Raw genomic sequence first — 13,898 nt, forward strand, 5'->3', positions numbered from 1 at the left:
CCACCAAGCCCTTCAAGGCAGCTCTGGCAAGCTGCCTCTCTCCAATTCAGCTTTGGCAAGCTGAATCTCCCAGAGACCTCTTTTGAGCTCCTTTTAAAGAGAATTTTCTCCTATGTCACCTCCCCAAAGTTCTCACATCTACCAATCATAGTAGACGTTTTTCCAAAGGACTGACCATTCCTAATTCACACCTTCTTTAGTTCTCAACTTCTCTGGGTAGACTAAAACTTCTGAGTGAGTTCACACCTCTTTGCCCCTTGCAAGTTTGCAAGTTGCCTGACCTTCATAGGTACTTAGAACCTTTTTGTATTAGATCTAAAAATAGACTTAGCTTAAGGTTTTTTTGCCTTACTATAAGTATGGGTTAAGTACTTTTCATTGTTTAGTAAAGAGTTTACAACTTTATCTTCCCCTAAAGTATGCTTAAGTATGGGTGGAGTAAGAGTTCTCACATCCCTGATCAAGTACCTTCATTGTTTAAAATGGGAAATGGTCTTAACCAAGTGTTCTGAAGTAGAGTCTGAGAAGTTTTAAGATTCATAGTGCAGTGCATGGCACCTACTAGCTGCTTAATAAATATTTTATTGCCCATATGATACAATACTGATAGCTTTTATTTTATAGATTTATTGTGAGGATCAAATAAAATGATATATGTTTTCAAACACTAAAGCACAAATTTAAAGGCAGCTTTGAAGAATACGACAAGTAAAGAGAATGTTTGGGAGCCAACACAGACATGGCAAATAGAGAAGGAAAGGCAGAAGCATTTAAAAAAAAATAGATTGCATTATTGGCTATAGTCCTAGTCCTAGTCTTGTTCTCTGGTCAGTTATTCCTCTACAATTCAGTCTAGGGTATCAGTGGATAAAAACTATTGGTAATTCCTTTGCCATTTCCCATAACATCTAATATAATGCTCTGCATGTACTTGGTTCTCAGTAAGTTGGAAAAGATTCAAATAAATGGAAGTAATTCTCAAGTTTAGTCTTTTAAATACTTGGATATAAAAAGGGACAGTCGAATATGGGAAAAGAAATAGTAATATATATTGACTATAGCTATGCAAGACAAATTATAGTGTGATACTTTTAATAGTTACAAAATTTGAAAAAAAAATACCCTGAAGAGAATTAGAATCCAGAAGAGGACCTAGGAACAGTTTTTCAACATTAACATCCACATTTTAAAATATAAATTGTAAATAATAGTGTTTACAGTCTCATTTTTCATTTGGGGGTATTCAGTCTTTGTTGATAGTACCAAAATTTAGAATATTGATTTTTAAAAGATAAATTAACTAAAGCAATAATATTGTTAGTGTTTTTAAAATGACATGCCAAATATATATGAGAAAACACGATGAATTATTTACATATTATAAAATTTTCCTTTTGTTGTTGTTTTTTTGTTTTGTTTTGTTTTTTAGCCCACTGTTGACTGGGCAGATTTTAGAGAGAATTGCCACAGAATTTAACCAGTTACAATTTCATGCTGTTCAAAGCAAAGGAATGCCTCTTTTGGATAAAGTGAGACCAGTGAGTATCATTTTGATTTTCATGGATTTAGGACATTAGCACATTTAGCAGTGTACTTGGTTCAATTTTTTTGTTTTCCCTAATGCTCTATCTGGACAGGGATATAAACAAAAAAGTACCATACTTGGCTTTAAAAGACCTGGGATCTAATTTTAGTCACGTTACTTAACTAAACTTTTGATCTTTAGCAAATGATTTAACTATATATGATGTTGTGAAAGGGTTGGAAATGGAGTCAGGAAGTCCCAAATTCAAAGCTTCTCACATACTTATGGTCTGTGTGATCCAGGGAAAGTCCTTTTACTTTTTTCAGCCTCAGTTTCTTCACAGGATTGTTTTGAGGATTCAGTGAGGTAATGTGTAAAGCACTTTGCAGACCTTAAAAAGCTATATAAATAATAAGTTATTTTTACTAGACTCTTTGAGCTTCTGAAAAAAGGGGAATTCTACTTGTCCTTATGGACCCAACAGAGCTATTATAATAAGGATTAAATGTTACCAGTACTTATATAAAAATTATAAATTATAATGTACTATATGAATAAAGACTAAATTACAGGTAACATACTAATCTAAGACAGTAAATTTCAGTTTTCCAAAGTTAACAGTTCTCATTGAGTTTATAATCATTGCAAGTTTTATTTTTTTTTTTATTTTTTCATTGTAAGTTATTTATTTAGTCAATTTAGAACATTATTCCTTGGTTACAAGAATCATATTCTTACCCTCCCCCCACCCTTCCCATAGCTGATGCACAATTCCACTGGATATTACTTGTGTCCTTGATCAAAACCTATTTCCATGTTGTTGGTGTTGGCACTAGAATGTTCATTTAGGGTCTACATCCCCAACCATATCCCTTCGACCCATGTAATCAAGCAGTTGTTTGTCTTCGGGGCTTTTACTCCCACTGTTTTTCCTCAGAATGTGGATAGTGTTCTTTCTCATAGAGTCCTCCAAGTTGTTCAGGATCACTGCATTGCCACTAATGGAGAAGTCCATTACTGCAAGTTTTATTAAAAGATTTTTTTTGGTCTTCCCTCTGTTTTGTGTGTGAAATTCTTATTTGTTCTTCCAAAAATTTGAATACCATTGTTGACATTGACTACATTATGGTTTCTCTTGGGGAAAGAAAGATTTTTTTTTAAAACTAGAAGCTTTGGGGCTTATATTTTAACATTTTTCTCTTATAGCGAATAGCTGGTATAACAGCCATGTTGCAACAGTCACTAGAAGGACTGCTATTAGAAGGTCTTCAGACTTCTAATGTTGACATAATACGTCATTGCTTGCGGACTTATGCTACAATTGACAAGACAAGAGATGCAGAGGCATTAGTTGGCCAAGTACTAGTGAAACCATACATTGAAGAGGTATGTACACTCTAAGATTTCCTATTTGGAAAACTAAAATATAGAGAAATTAATATTTTAACAGCTCACATGCAAAATCCAACTAAAAATGAACAAGAAGTTAAAAAAGAGATGTCTTATTCAACCAAAATGAAGTCACAAAATTCATGAGTTAGATTTATTCACTTAATTTATTGATTCCTGGTACTGCATGCAGCGGTATCTCTTTTCTTACTTTTCATACAATCCTAAGAATTATCATTTCTAAACCACAGCAGATTAGAAATAGGACACTTTAGAAGGGACTTCTTGGTGCAGACATACTGACATTAGGAAGTAACAATTCACCACAAGCTAAACTAAAGAAAAACCATTAAAAAACAAATTGAAGAATTCAAGAGTCAGTAGTCTGAGATAGCTTAATGCAGGTACAAGTAGTTTAACATGCCTCAGTAGGTCCTGTGGGTACAATTGCCTTCCAGACAGTTGGATTTGATGTTCATATTGATAACAGAAGAAAGAAAAACTATTCAGTCTACTCAACTTAAGGCCACGTTATTTTCACTATAATCAATTTTAATACATTTTAGAGAGATTTCCGCTGGAAATGGTTAAAATAAAATTTTGGGTGCTTTTATTTTAAAGCCTCAACTTGTCATACAACTCAGCTATAACTTATTTCCCTAGAAATTCTGGATAGCTGAAGTTTTCTATCATTGTGAACCTGATCCAGCCCTTCTTACAGATTTTTGTCAACTAAATGGAAATCTTTATGCTGGGAATCTGTCTAAAATATAATTTCCTATTCAAATTACAAATAAAACTCATAGTTAGCCAGAGCAGTTAGCAGATAGTAAGAAGGAAATGTTGCATAGTGGGGAAAGGTATAATTCCACTTTTGCTACTTGCAATATGACCTTAGGCAAGTAACCTAAACCTGTGAGTTTCAATTTCCTAAGAATAAAGATAACATAATGAGACTTAATCTACCTCCAGATTTGTTTTGAGACTCAAAAGACAATCTTTGTGAAACTATAAAGGGCTATAAAAGTTTCTATAAAAGTAAAAAATATTACATTATTTACATACACACATTTACACATATATAATATATTACATTATAGTAATTTTATTATATTATCCCAATTAATTATACATTGCAAAATTTCTAATTAAAAATGCAATAAAAGTATTTAAGAATTTGCTATACATAATTTAATCCTTTCTTTTTAATTCGGGAAATACTTTAATATTTTGTAATCTCAAATTACCATTTTAGGTTATCAGTTATTTTATGATGATTAGGCTCAATATGTATTGAACCTATGAAATACCTTAAGAATATTTTTTTAAATAACTATATGACAATTGTATTTGTTTTTGTAATAGAGAGCAGGATGGTCAAAACAAAACCAAAAAACGCTTTGTTTTCTGATGGTTCCGTTTGTAATGAGTCTTACTTTACTAGAATTGATCAACCTGGAAGCAGTGTGGTATAATACAAACAATTCCAATAAACTTTAATATATATTACATTGTAGTAGGTTCTGTTTTCTTATTGCAGTTAATTAACTGGTTTGTTTCTGACAAGTATAAACTATTTATGTCTCACTTTGATAATTTGTTTAAAAGGGGGGGAACAGGAAAGTTAAAATTAATAGGTGTATAAGTAATGAAATTTATGATTTTCTGAAATTGTCTATTGGAGTTATAATAAATATTTACCTGTCTCTTGGTTTGTTTGGCTTATTTATGAGTTCTGCTGTGTAACCTTGAGCAACTCATTTAAACACTATGGGCTTCAGCTTTCATATCTATAATATTAAAGTATTTGACTACAAAGCCTTTAAATTCCATTCCATTTCTAAAATTCTTGAAATGATTTTAAAGAAAACACTTCTGTTTTAGGTAGTTTTTTTTAATATTTTATTTGATCATTTCCAAGCATTATTCATTAAATACATAGATCATTTTCTTTTCCTCCCCGCACGCCCCATAGCCGACGCGTAAATCCACTGGGCATTACATGTTTTCTTGATTTGAACCCATTGCTATGTTGATAATATTTGCATTAGAGTGTTCATTTAGAGTCTCTCCTCTGTCATGTCCCCTCAACCGCTGTATTCAGGCAGTTGCTTTTCCTTGGTGTTTCTACTCCCACAGTTTATCCTTTGCTTATGGATAGTGTTTTTTTCTCCTAGATCCCTGCAAATTGTTCAGGGACATTACACCACCACTAATGGAGAAGTCCATTACGTTCCATTATACCACAGTGTATTAGTCTCTGTGTACAATGTTCTCCTGGTTCTGCTCCTCTCGCTCTGCATCACTTCCTGGAGGTTGTTCCAGTCTCCATGGAACTCCTCCACTTTATTATTCCTTTTAGCACAATAGTATTCCATCACCAACATATACCACAATTTGCTCAGCCATTCCCCAATTGATGGGCATCCCCTCTTTTTCCAGTTTTTGGCCACCACAAAGAGCGCAGCTATGAATATTCTTGTACAAGTCTTTTTCTCCATTATCTCTTTGGGGTACAGGCCCAGCAGTGCTATGGCTGGATCAAAGGGTAGATATTCTTTTGTCGCCCTTTGGGCATAGTTCCAAATTGCCCTCCAGAATGGTTGGATCAGTTCACAACTCCACCAGCAATGAATTAATGTCCCTAAATTGCCACATCCCCTCCAGCATTCATTACTTTCCTTTGCTATCATGTTAGGCAATCTGCTAGGTGTGAGGTGATACCTCAGAGTTGTTTTGATTTGCATCTCTCTGATTATAAGAGATTTAGAGCACTTCTTCATGTGCTTATTAATAGTTTTGATTTCTTTATCTGAGAACTGCCTATCCATGTCCCTTGCCCATTTATCAATTGGAGAATGGCTTGATTTTTTTGTACAGTTGATTTAGCTCTTTATAAATTTGAGTAATTAAACCTTTGTCAGAGGTTTCTATGAATATTTTTCCCCAGTTTGTTGTTTCCCTTCTGATTTTAGTTACATTGGTTTTGTTTGTGCAAAAGCTTTTTAATTTGATGTAGTCAAAATTATTTATTTTACATTTTGTGATTCTTTCTATGTCTTGCTTGGTTTTAAAGTCTTTCCCTTCCCAAAGGTCTGACATGTATACTATTCTGTGTTTACCCAATTTACTTATGGTTTCCTTCTTTATGTTTAAGTCATTCACCCATTTTGAATTTATCTTGGTGTAGGGTGTGAGGTGTTGATCTATTCCTAGTCTCTCCCACACTGTCTTCCAATTTTCCCAACAGTTTTTATCGAATTGTGGATTTTTGTCCCAAAAGCTGGGATCTTTGGGTTTATCGTATACTGTCTTGCTGAGGTTGCTTTCCCCCAGTCTATTCCACTGATCTTCCTTTCTGTTTCTTAGCCAGTACCAAATTGTTTTGATGATTGCTGCTTTGTAATATAGTTTAAGGTCAGGGACTGCAAGGCCCCCATCATATGTGTTTTTTTTTCATTATTTCCCTGGATATCCTTTATCTTTTGATCTTCCAAATGAACTTTGTTATGGTTTTTTTCTAAATCAGTGAAGAAGTATTTTGGTAGTTCAATGGGTATGGCACTAAATAGATAAATAAGTTTGGGTAGGATGGTCATTTTTATTATATTGGCTCGTCCTTTCCATGAGCAGTTAATGTTTTTCCAATTGCTCAAGTCTAGTTTTAGTTATGTGGAGAGTGTTTTGTAGTTGTGTTCATATAGTTCCTGTGTTTGTCTTGGGAGGTAGATTCCTAGGTATTTTATTTTGTCTAAGGTGATTTTGAATGGGATTTCTCTTTCTAGTTCTTGCTGCTGAGCTATGTTGGAGATATATAGAAAAGCTGATGATTTATGTGGGTTTATTTTGTATCCTGCAACTTTGCTAAAGTTGTTGATTATTTCAATTAGCTTTTTGGTTGAATCTCTAGGATTCTTTAAGTAGACCATCATGTCATCTGCAAAGAGTGATAACTTGGTCTCCTCCTTGCCTATTTTGATGCCTTCAATTTCTTTTTCTTCTCTAATTGCTACTGCTAGTGTTTCTAGTACAGTGTCAAATAGTAGAGGTGATAATGGGCATCCTTGTTTCACTCCTGATCTTATTGGGAATGCATCTAGTTTATCCCCATTGCAGATGATATTAGCTGATGGTTTTAGATATATACTGTTTATTATTTTTAGGAACGACCCTTCTATTCCTATGCTTTCTAGTGTTTTTAATAGGAATGGGTGTTGTATTTTATCAAATGCTTTTTCTGCGTCTATTGAGATAATCATGTGGTTCTTGTTGGTTTGCTTGTTGATGTGGTCAATTATGTGGATGGTTTTCCTAATATTGAACCAGCCCTGCATCCCTGGTATAAATCCTACTTGATCATGGTGAATGATCCTTCTGATCACTTGCTGGAGTCTTTTTGCTAGTATCCTATTTAAGATTTTTGCATCTATATTCATTAGGGAGATTGGCCTATAGTTTTCTTTCTCTGTTTTTGACCTGCCTGGTTTTGGAATCAGTACCATGTTTGTGTTGTAAAAGGAGTTTGGTAGAACTCCCTCTTTGCTTATTATGTCAAATAGTTTGTATAGTATTGGGATTAACTGTTCTCTGAATGTTTGATAGAATTCACTGGTGAATCCATCAGGCCCTGGGGATTTTTTCTTAGGAAGTTCTTTGATGGCTTGTTGAATTTCAATTTCTGATATGGGATTATTTAAGAATTCTATTTCCTCTTCTGTTAGTCTAGGCAGTTTGTGTTTTTGTATATATTCATCCATTTCTCCTAAATTGGTGTATTTATTGCCATATAATTGGGCAAAGTAATTTCTAATGATTGCCTTAATTTCCTCTTCATCGGAGGTGCTGTCCCCCTTTTCATCTTTAATGCTGTGAATTTGCTTTTCTTCCTTCCTTTTTTTAATTAGATTGACCAGTACTTTGTCTATTTTGTTTGTTTTTTCAAAGTACCAGCTTCTTGTCGTATTTATTAAATCAATAGTTCTATCACTTTCTATTTTATTAATTTCTCCCTTAATTTTTAGGATTTCTAATTTGGTTTTCTGCTGGGGGGTTTTAATTTGATCGCTTTTGAGTTTTTTCATTTGCATTTCCAATTGATTGATCTCTGCTCTCCCTTGTTTGTTAATATAAGCATTCAGGGATATGAATTTACCTCTGATTACCGCTTTGGCTGCATCCCAAAAGGTTTGAAAGGATGTCTCGCCATTGTCATTTTCCTCGATGAAATTATTAATTGTTTCTATGATTTCTTCTTTAAACGATTTTGGAGTATCATATTGTTTAATTTCCAGTTGGTTTTAGATTTGGTTTTCCATGTACCATTACTAATCATTATTTTTATTGCCTTGTGATCTGAGAAGGCTGCATTCATTATTTCTGCTTTTCTACATTTGTGTGCTATGTTTCTGTGACCTAATGTATGGTCAATTTTTGTGAATGTGCCATGTGGTGCTGAGAAGAAGGTGTATTCCTTTTTATTCCTATTTATTTTTCTCCATATGTCTATTAATTCTAATTTTTCTAAGATTTCATTCACTTCTTTTACCTCTTTCTTATTTATTTTTTTATTTGTTTTATCTAAATTTGATAATGGTTGGTTTAAGTCTCCCACTAATATGGTTTTACTGTCTATTTCTTCCTTCAATTCTCCTAGTTTCTCCATTAGAAATTTGGGTGCTATATTATTTGGTGCATACATGTTGATTAATGATATTTCCTCATTGTCTGAAGTCCCTTTTAACAAAATATAATTACCTTCCCTGTCCCTTTCGATCAGGTCTATTTTTGCTTTGGCTTTATCAGATATCATGATTACCACTCCTGCCTTCTTTCTGTCAGTTGAGGCCCAGAAGGTCTTACTCTATCCTTTAATTCTGACCTTGTGGGTGTCAACCCGCCTCATGTGTGTTGCTTGAAGACAACATATGGTAGGGTTTTGGATTCTAATCCATTCTGCTATTCGTCTACGTTTTATGGGTGAGTTCATCCCATTCACGTTCAGAGTTATGATTGTCATTTGTGGACTCCCTGGCATTTTGATATCCTTCCCTAATTCTAACTTTTTCTTCTTCGGGTCTACCTTTTAGTCCAGTGATATACTTTGAATCAGTCCCCCTTGTCCCCTCCCTTGATGTTTCCCTTTTTAGTCCCTCCCTTTTTGTTCCCTCCCCCTCCCCCCTCTCTTTCCCTCCCTTTTTGTTTTCCCTCTCCCCCTCCCCCCTTTGGTTTTCCCTTCTCCTTACCCTTGTTGGGTAAGATAGAATTCAAGATCCCAATGGATCTGGATGTTTTTCCCTCTCAGAGTTGATTTCCCTGAGATTAAGGTTTAAGTAAAAAACCCTCTCTTCCTCTCCTTCTTATAGGAGTTTTCTTCCCCTCCCCTTCCCATGTGTATCTTTGTGTGAGAAAGATTATTCTATTTGGTCTTTCTTTACCCCCTATTTACACATTACATTTTCCCCACATGTTAGTATACATAGATTGATACAAATGTAGTCCTTATAGAAGAGAGTTTGAGTAAAAGAAGAAGATAACATTTTTCTCCTTTCCCCTTTCCTTAATATTTACCTTTTCAGGTATTCCTTGCTCTTTGTTTTTCGGTATCAAACTTTCCACAGAGCTCTGGTCTTTTCTTTGCAAAAAGTTGGAAGTCTTCTATTTTCTTGAATGCCCATACTTTCCCTTGGAAGTATATAGTCAGTTTTGCTGGGTAGCTGATTCTTGGTTGAAGACCCATTCCTCTTGCCTTTCTGAAGATCATGTTCCATGCCTTACTATCATTCAGAGTAGAACTTGCAAGGTCTTTGTGACCCTGATTGGCATTCCTTTATATCTAAATTGTCTTTTTCTGGCTTCCTGTAGGATTTTTTCTTTTGTTTGAGAGCTTTGGAATTTGGCAATTACATTCCTGGGAGTTGTCATTTGGGGGTTTAGTGTAGAAGGTGTTCTGTGAGCTCTGTCAGTGGCTGTATTACCCCCTTGCTCTAGAATCTCTGGGCAATTTTCTTTGATTATATCTTGTATCATGATGTCGAGTTTGGTGTTTATTTCTGGCTTTTCTGGAAGTCCAATTATTCTTAAATTATCTCTTCTCCCTCTATTTTCCAGATCTGTCACCTTGTTGGTGAGATATTTTGTGTTCTCTTCTAATTTCTTGGAATTTTGGCTTTGCTTTATTAATTCTTGCTATTTTACACGATCATGTTCTTCCAGCTGCCTGATTCTGGCCTTTAAAGCCTGGTTTTCCTTTTCAGTTTGGTCACACCGGTTTTGTAGATGCGTGAATTTCTTTTTCATTATTTCCCACTTTTCCTCCCAGAAGGCTTCCATCTTTTTGGTCATTTCTGATTCAAATTTTTCATGGGTTTGTGGAGAGTTTCCATTTCCTTTGGAAGGTTTCGGTGTATTTTCTTGTGTATCGTCTTCTATCTCCTCTGTATTTTGTATTTTGGCTCCATAGAATGTGTCCAAAGTCGCCCCTTTCTTCTTATTTTTCTTGGGATTTTGGGGCTTCTGTGCTTCTGTGGAGTTTGACATCTCTGAATGGGGAGGATTAACTTTTTTTATCTCTGTCTGGTGTTCAGAGGCTTTAGTCCTGGGCAGATCGTTATTTCTATGAGCTTTCCCTGAGTTAAACTGAGTATGCCTTAAGGCAATGACTTTCACTGGAACTGGAATGGAAGGGTCGGAACAGGGGGCCACACTCTCCCCCTGTTCTCTCTGTTTCCCTGCTGCTAAGGTGCCCCCTCGACTGGACTGGGTCGGGTTGCTTTCCGGAAGTTGCCTTCAGAATAGCTGGTCGTGAGGCTGTCTCGCCCGCCCTGAGGGTTGCTGTTGTTTCAGACGTCCCTGCTCTCTGAGGGGGGAGGGGCAGTGGCTTCCCAGAGCCTTGGACTCTGCACTCCTACCCCTTGGTCCGAGTGATCTCGGGTTCTGGCTTTTGGGGGGGCCGTACCTTTTGATCCAGGTCCAAGTCCAGGAGGAGGATTCCCAGGGTCTGTGCTGTTGATCGTTTTGAATTTCGGCGCCTTAGGAGCTTATAGTTTGAGATCGGTCGGGAAGGGTTTTCCAGAGATCTGAACTTTAGCTTTCTCTAAGCCGCCATCTTGACCGGAAGTCCTGTTTTAGGTAGTTTTGAGAGAGCATCTACTTTCACATTATATCTTTAGCAAGATTATATTTCACCTAACTGAGACAGATAATTGAAGGACAGTAAGAAAGGTTATCCATAGCCTCATTTGGGACTTATATCAAGATTTCATCATCTTCAAAACTACAGACTTTTCTATAGTTATTAAAGTGACTTGATAATGGATTCTCCTTTATCAGAGGGCTTCTAGCATAGGTAGAGTGGTCATTTGATGTGGTAGAATGGATTCTTTTTCAGGTAGATATTAGACCAATGGCTACTTAATAGCTCATTCATTTAGCACTTTTTAAGTTCTGAAGAGAGCTCTTTTTCCCCAGAAACATAAATCCTTCATACTAACAATCTATATTCTTTTTGTCTTCTAGCTAAAACTAAACTAATGTCTTCAGTCCCTCATCAGCTCCCTTTATTAGCATAGCCCATTCTCCATCATGACTTAATTCCAAATTCTTCATGATTGGATAACTCTCACTTAAAAGAAAGTGAATAATAGAATGTTTCCACAGCAATTCTTTGGATCTAAGTGATGAAAATAGAATTTGGGGAAATATTTAAAATTAAATCAAATATCACATTAGCCAAAACAAATGAGATTTTTCTCTTGTTCTGCTCATTTCCTCTTATATTCTCTTTGATAATCTTTTATGAAAGTCATTTACCCAGGATCACACAGGTCACAGATTCTAAGGCTAGGGGTTTTTCTACCAGATCATAACTGCCATATCTACATTTCAAGCCAATTATTCATTGTATTATAGAACTGCAAATAGAGAGTGTATTCAACAAGCATTGAATACATAGACCAAAACAAAACAATCCTCACCTTCAAATGGCTTTCTCTGGGAAGAAATAACCTGCTCACAGATAAGTGCCTAGTAGGGTGGCAAGTAGAGGTAGCAGACCTTTTATTTCATGGGCATTGGCAGCTTTGTGGAAGTGCCTGCCATCAATGCAGATCACCATCTTGTTTATCATGTAATGCCTTAGATACCCACCTAAATTAAGAGATTTAAGAAATTTGCTCGAATTCACACAACTAGTCTTCCTGGTTCAAACACCAGGTTTCCATCAGTAGTAATACAATTCAAAACATATACAAAGTAATTTTGTGGGAGAGAACACTACCACCCAAGAGGGTCTAAAAAGACCCATGATGGCAGTTAGTTCTTGAGCTGAGCCTTGAGGGCAGCTAGGGATTCTATAAGGATAAGATATCTTCCAGACATGGGCAACAGCCTGTGGAAAAACATGAGAATAGGAAATAGAATGACTTGTGCTAAAATTTTTAACTTCTTAAGGACAAGGACAATCTTACTTTATTATACAGTAGGACTCTCAGATTCACAGGGGATACATTCCAAGACCTAACTAGATGATTGATAGCATGAATATAAGCAAGAATCTTCTGCCCCCATATATGTGTCTCCTCTCCTCCCCTCCCCTCCAACTGGAATTGAGGACTAATTAGGAGGCTACTAAACTAGTCTACTTAAGATGTGATTAGAGCCTGAATGAGTCATTGAGGTAAAATCAATTAAGATATTGACAACTGATTGGATATGGATAGTGACATAAAGGAATGAGTCAGGGAAGAATCTGAGCTTGCAAACTTGGGTGTCTAAAAGGAGGTCAGGAAAACTGGGACTGAGAGAAGGGCATCAGATTTAGCAGTTAAAGAGTCATTGGTAACTGTACTGAAAGCAGTTTCAGTTGAATGATAAAGTCAAAAGCCAAAATGAATGGAGTTGAAAAATAAGGAAAGGAAATGGAGGCAAGTGTCTGACTTTTTCCATGATATCATACATAAATAGGTTGAAATGGAAATTAAAGGAATATTTTAGGTTGGGAATATCTCTAGCAAGACACTAAATCAACCATAGGGCATTTAATTAGAACCTGTTGACAACCATATTAACAGTTAAAAAGCAAAAACTTTTTTCTCTCCCTATGCTCACTCCATAATTTCTTTTTTTCTATCCCCTTATATTTCTAGGCTCCAATAATTTTTTTTTTTCTGAATAGGAATGGAGGAAACAGGGTGAGAATAATAAGCTCACTCCCCAATGAGAAAAGGAATTTTTTGCAGTGAAACAGAATTCTCTGGACCAATACTTAGTCCATAGTCTTCCTATCAAAATCACCAGGTAGCTGAAAGCGTTCATATGCCAGCCTCAGGATACATCCATGTGATGTGTTTTCTGTAAGGTCAAAGCTGGCCTTTCTTGTCACACCACTTGATGGGATAATGTTGTTTTTATAACTATTCCAGGAAACATTGTGTGCTAATAGTAGTGCTCATTGATTTGGGGAGAGGTGTGGAAGGGTTAGATTTTTGAGATTTTTTTTTTCACTTTTTGTGTTGGTAACACTTCTCTTTCCTCTTAGATGCTTTATATTATTACTTTTTCTGACAGGTGATTGTAGAACAATTTGTTCAGTCTCACCCAAAAGGCCTTCAGACCATGTATAATAAGTTGTTGGAGTTTGTTCCTCACCATTGCCGTCTTCTTCGAGAAGTCACAGGAGGAGCCATCTCAAGGTAATGTAATTTAGCTTGCCCGGAAGTGTTCATTGTCATGTTCAGACTGAGTGGTTTCAAGTTGTAAAGAACTCTTAATTACTTGCCATACTACCATTTACCATTAAAGTTGCTTCCTTTCCTTCTTTCTAAATTCTTGAACCTATATTTGACTATTACTAATTCCTTCAGAATATGTTTAGACTAAATGCAAATTAAAAACTGATACATACAAACTATGTACATACATGTTAGATTTTTTTGTTCTTTAAAAATCTGAATTAGTAAGTATGTATGTTTACCTTTAAATTGCTACT

The 13,898-nt window shown here is 35.6% G+C and overlaps 1 protein-coding gene across 1 annotated transcript in view; it reads left to right on the top strand.

The window, feature by feature from the left end:
• Nucleotides 1–13,898, top strand: part of COG2 (component of oligomeric golgi complex 2) — an 81,425-nt gene that overhangs the window by 41,434 nt on the left and 26,093 nt on the right. The window contains exons 6-8 of the mRNA XM_001369291.5: nucleotides 1,430–1,538; nucleotides 2,732–2,911; nucleotides 13,478–13,602. Coding sequence (XP_001369328.1) covers nucleotides 1,430–1,538; nucleotides 2,732–2,911; nucleotides 13,478–13,602 — 414 coding nt within the window. The remainder of the gene's footprint in view (nucleotides 1–1,429; nucleotides 1,539–2,731; nucleotides 2,912–13,477; nucleotides 13,603–13,898) is intronic.

Source organism: Monodelphis domestica, chromosome 2 (assembly GCF_027887165.1).
Source record: "Monodelphis domestica isolate mMonDom1 chromosome 2, mMonDom1.pri, whole genome shotgun sequence".
NCBI classification, from domain to species: domain Eukaryota; kingdom Metazoa; phylum Chordata; class Mammalia; order Didelphimorphia; family Didelphidae; genus Monodelphis; species Monodelphis domestica.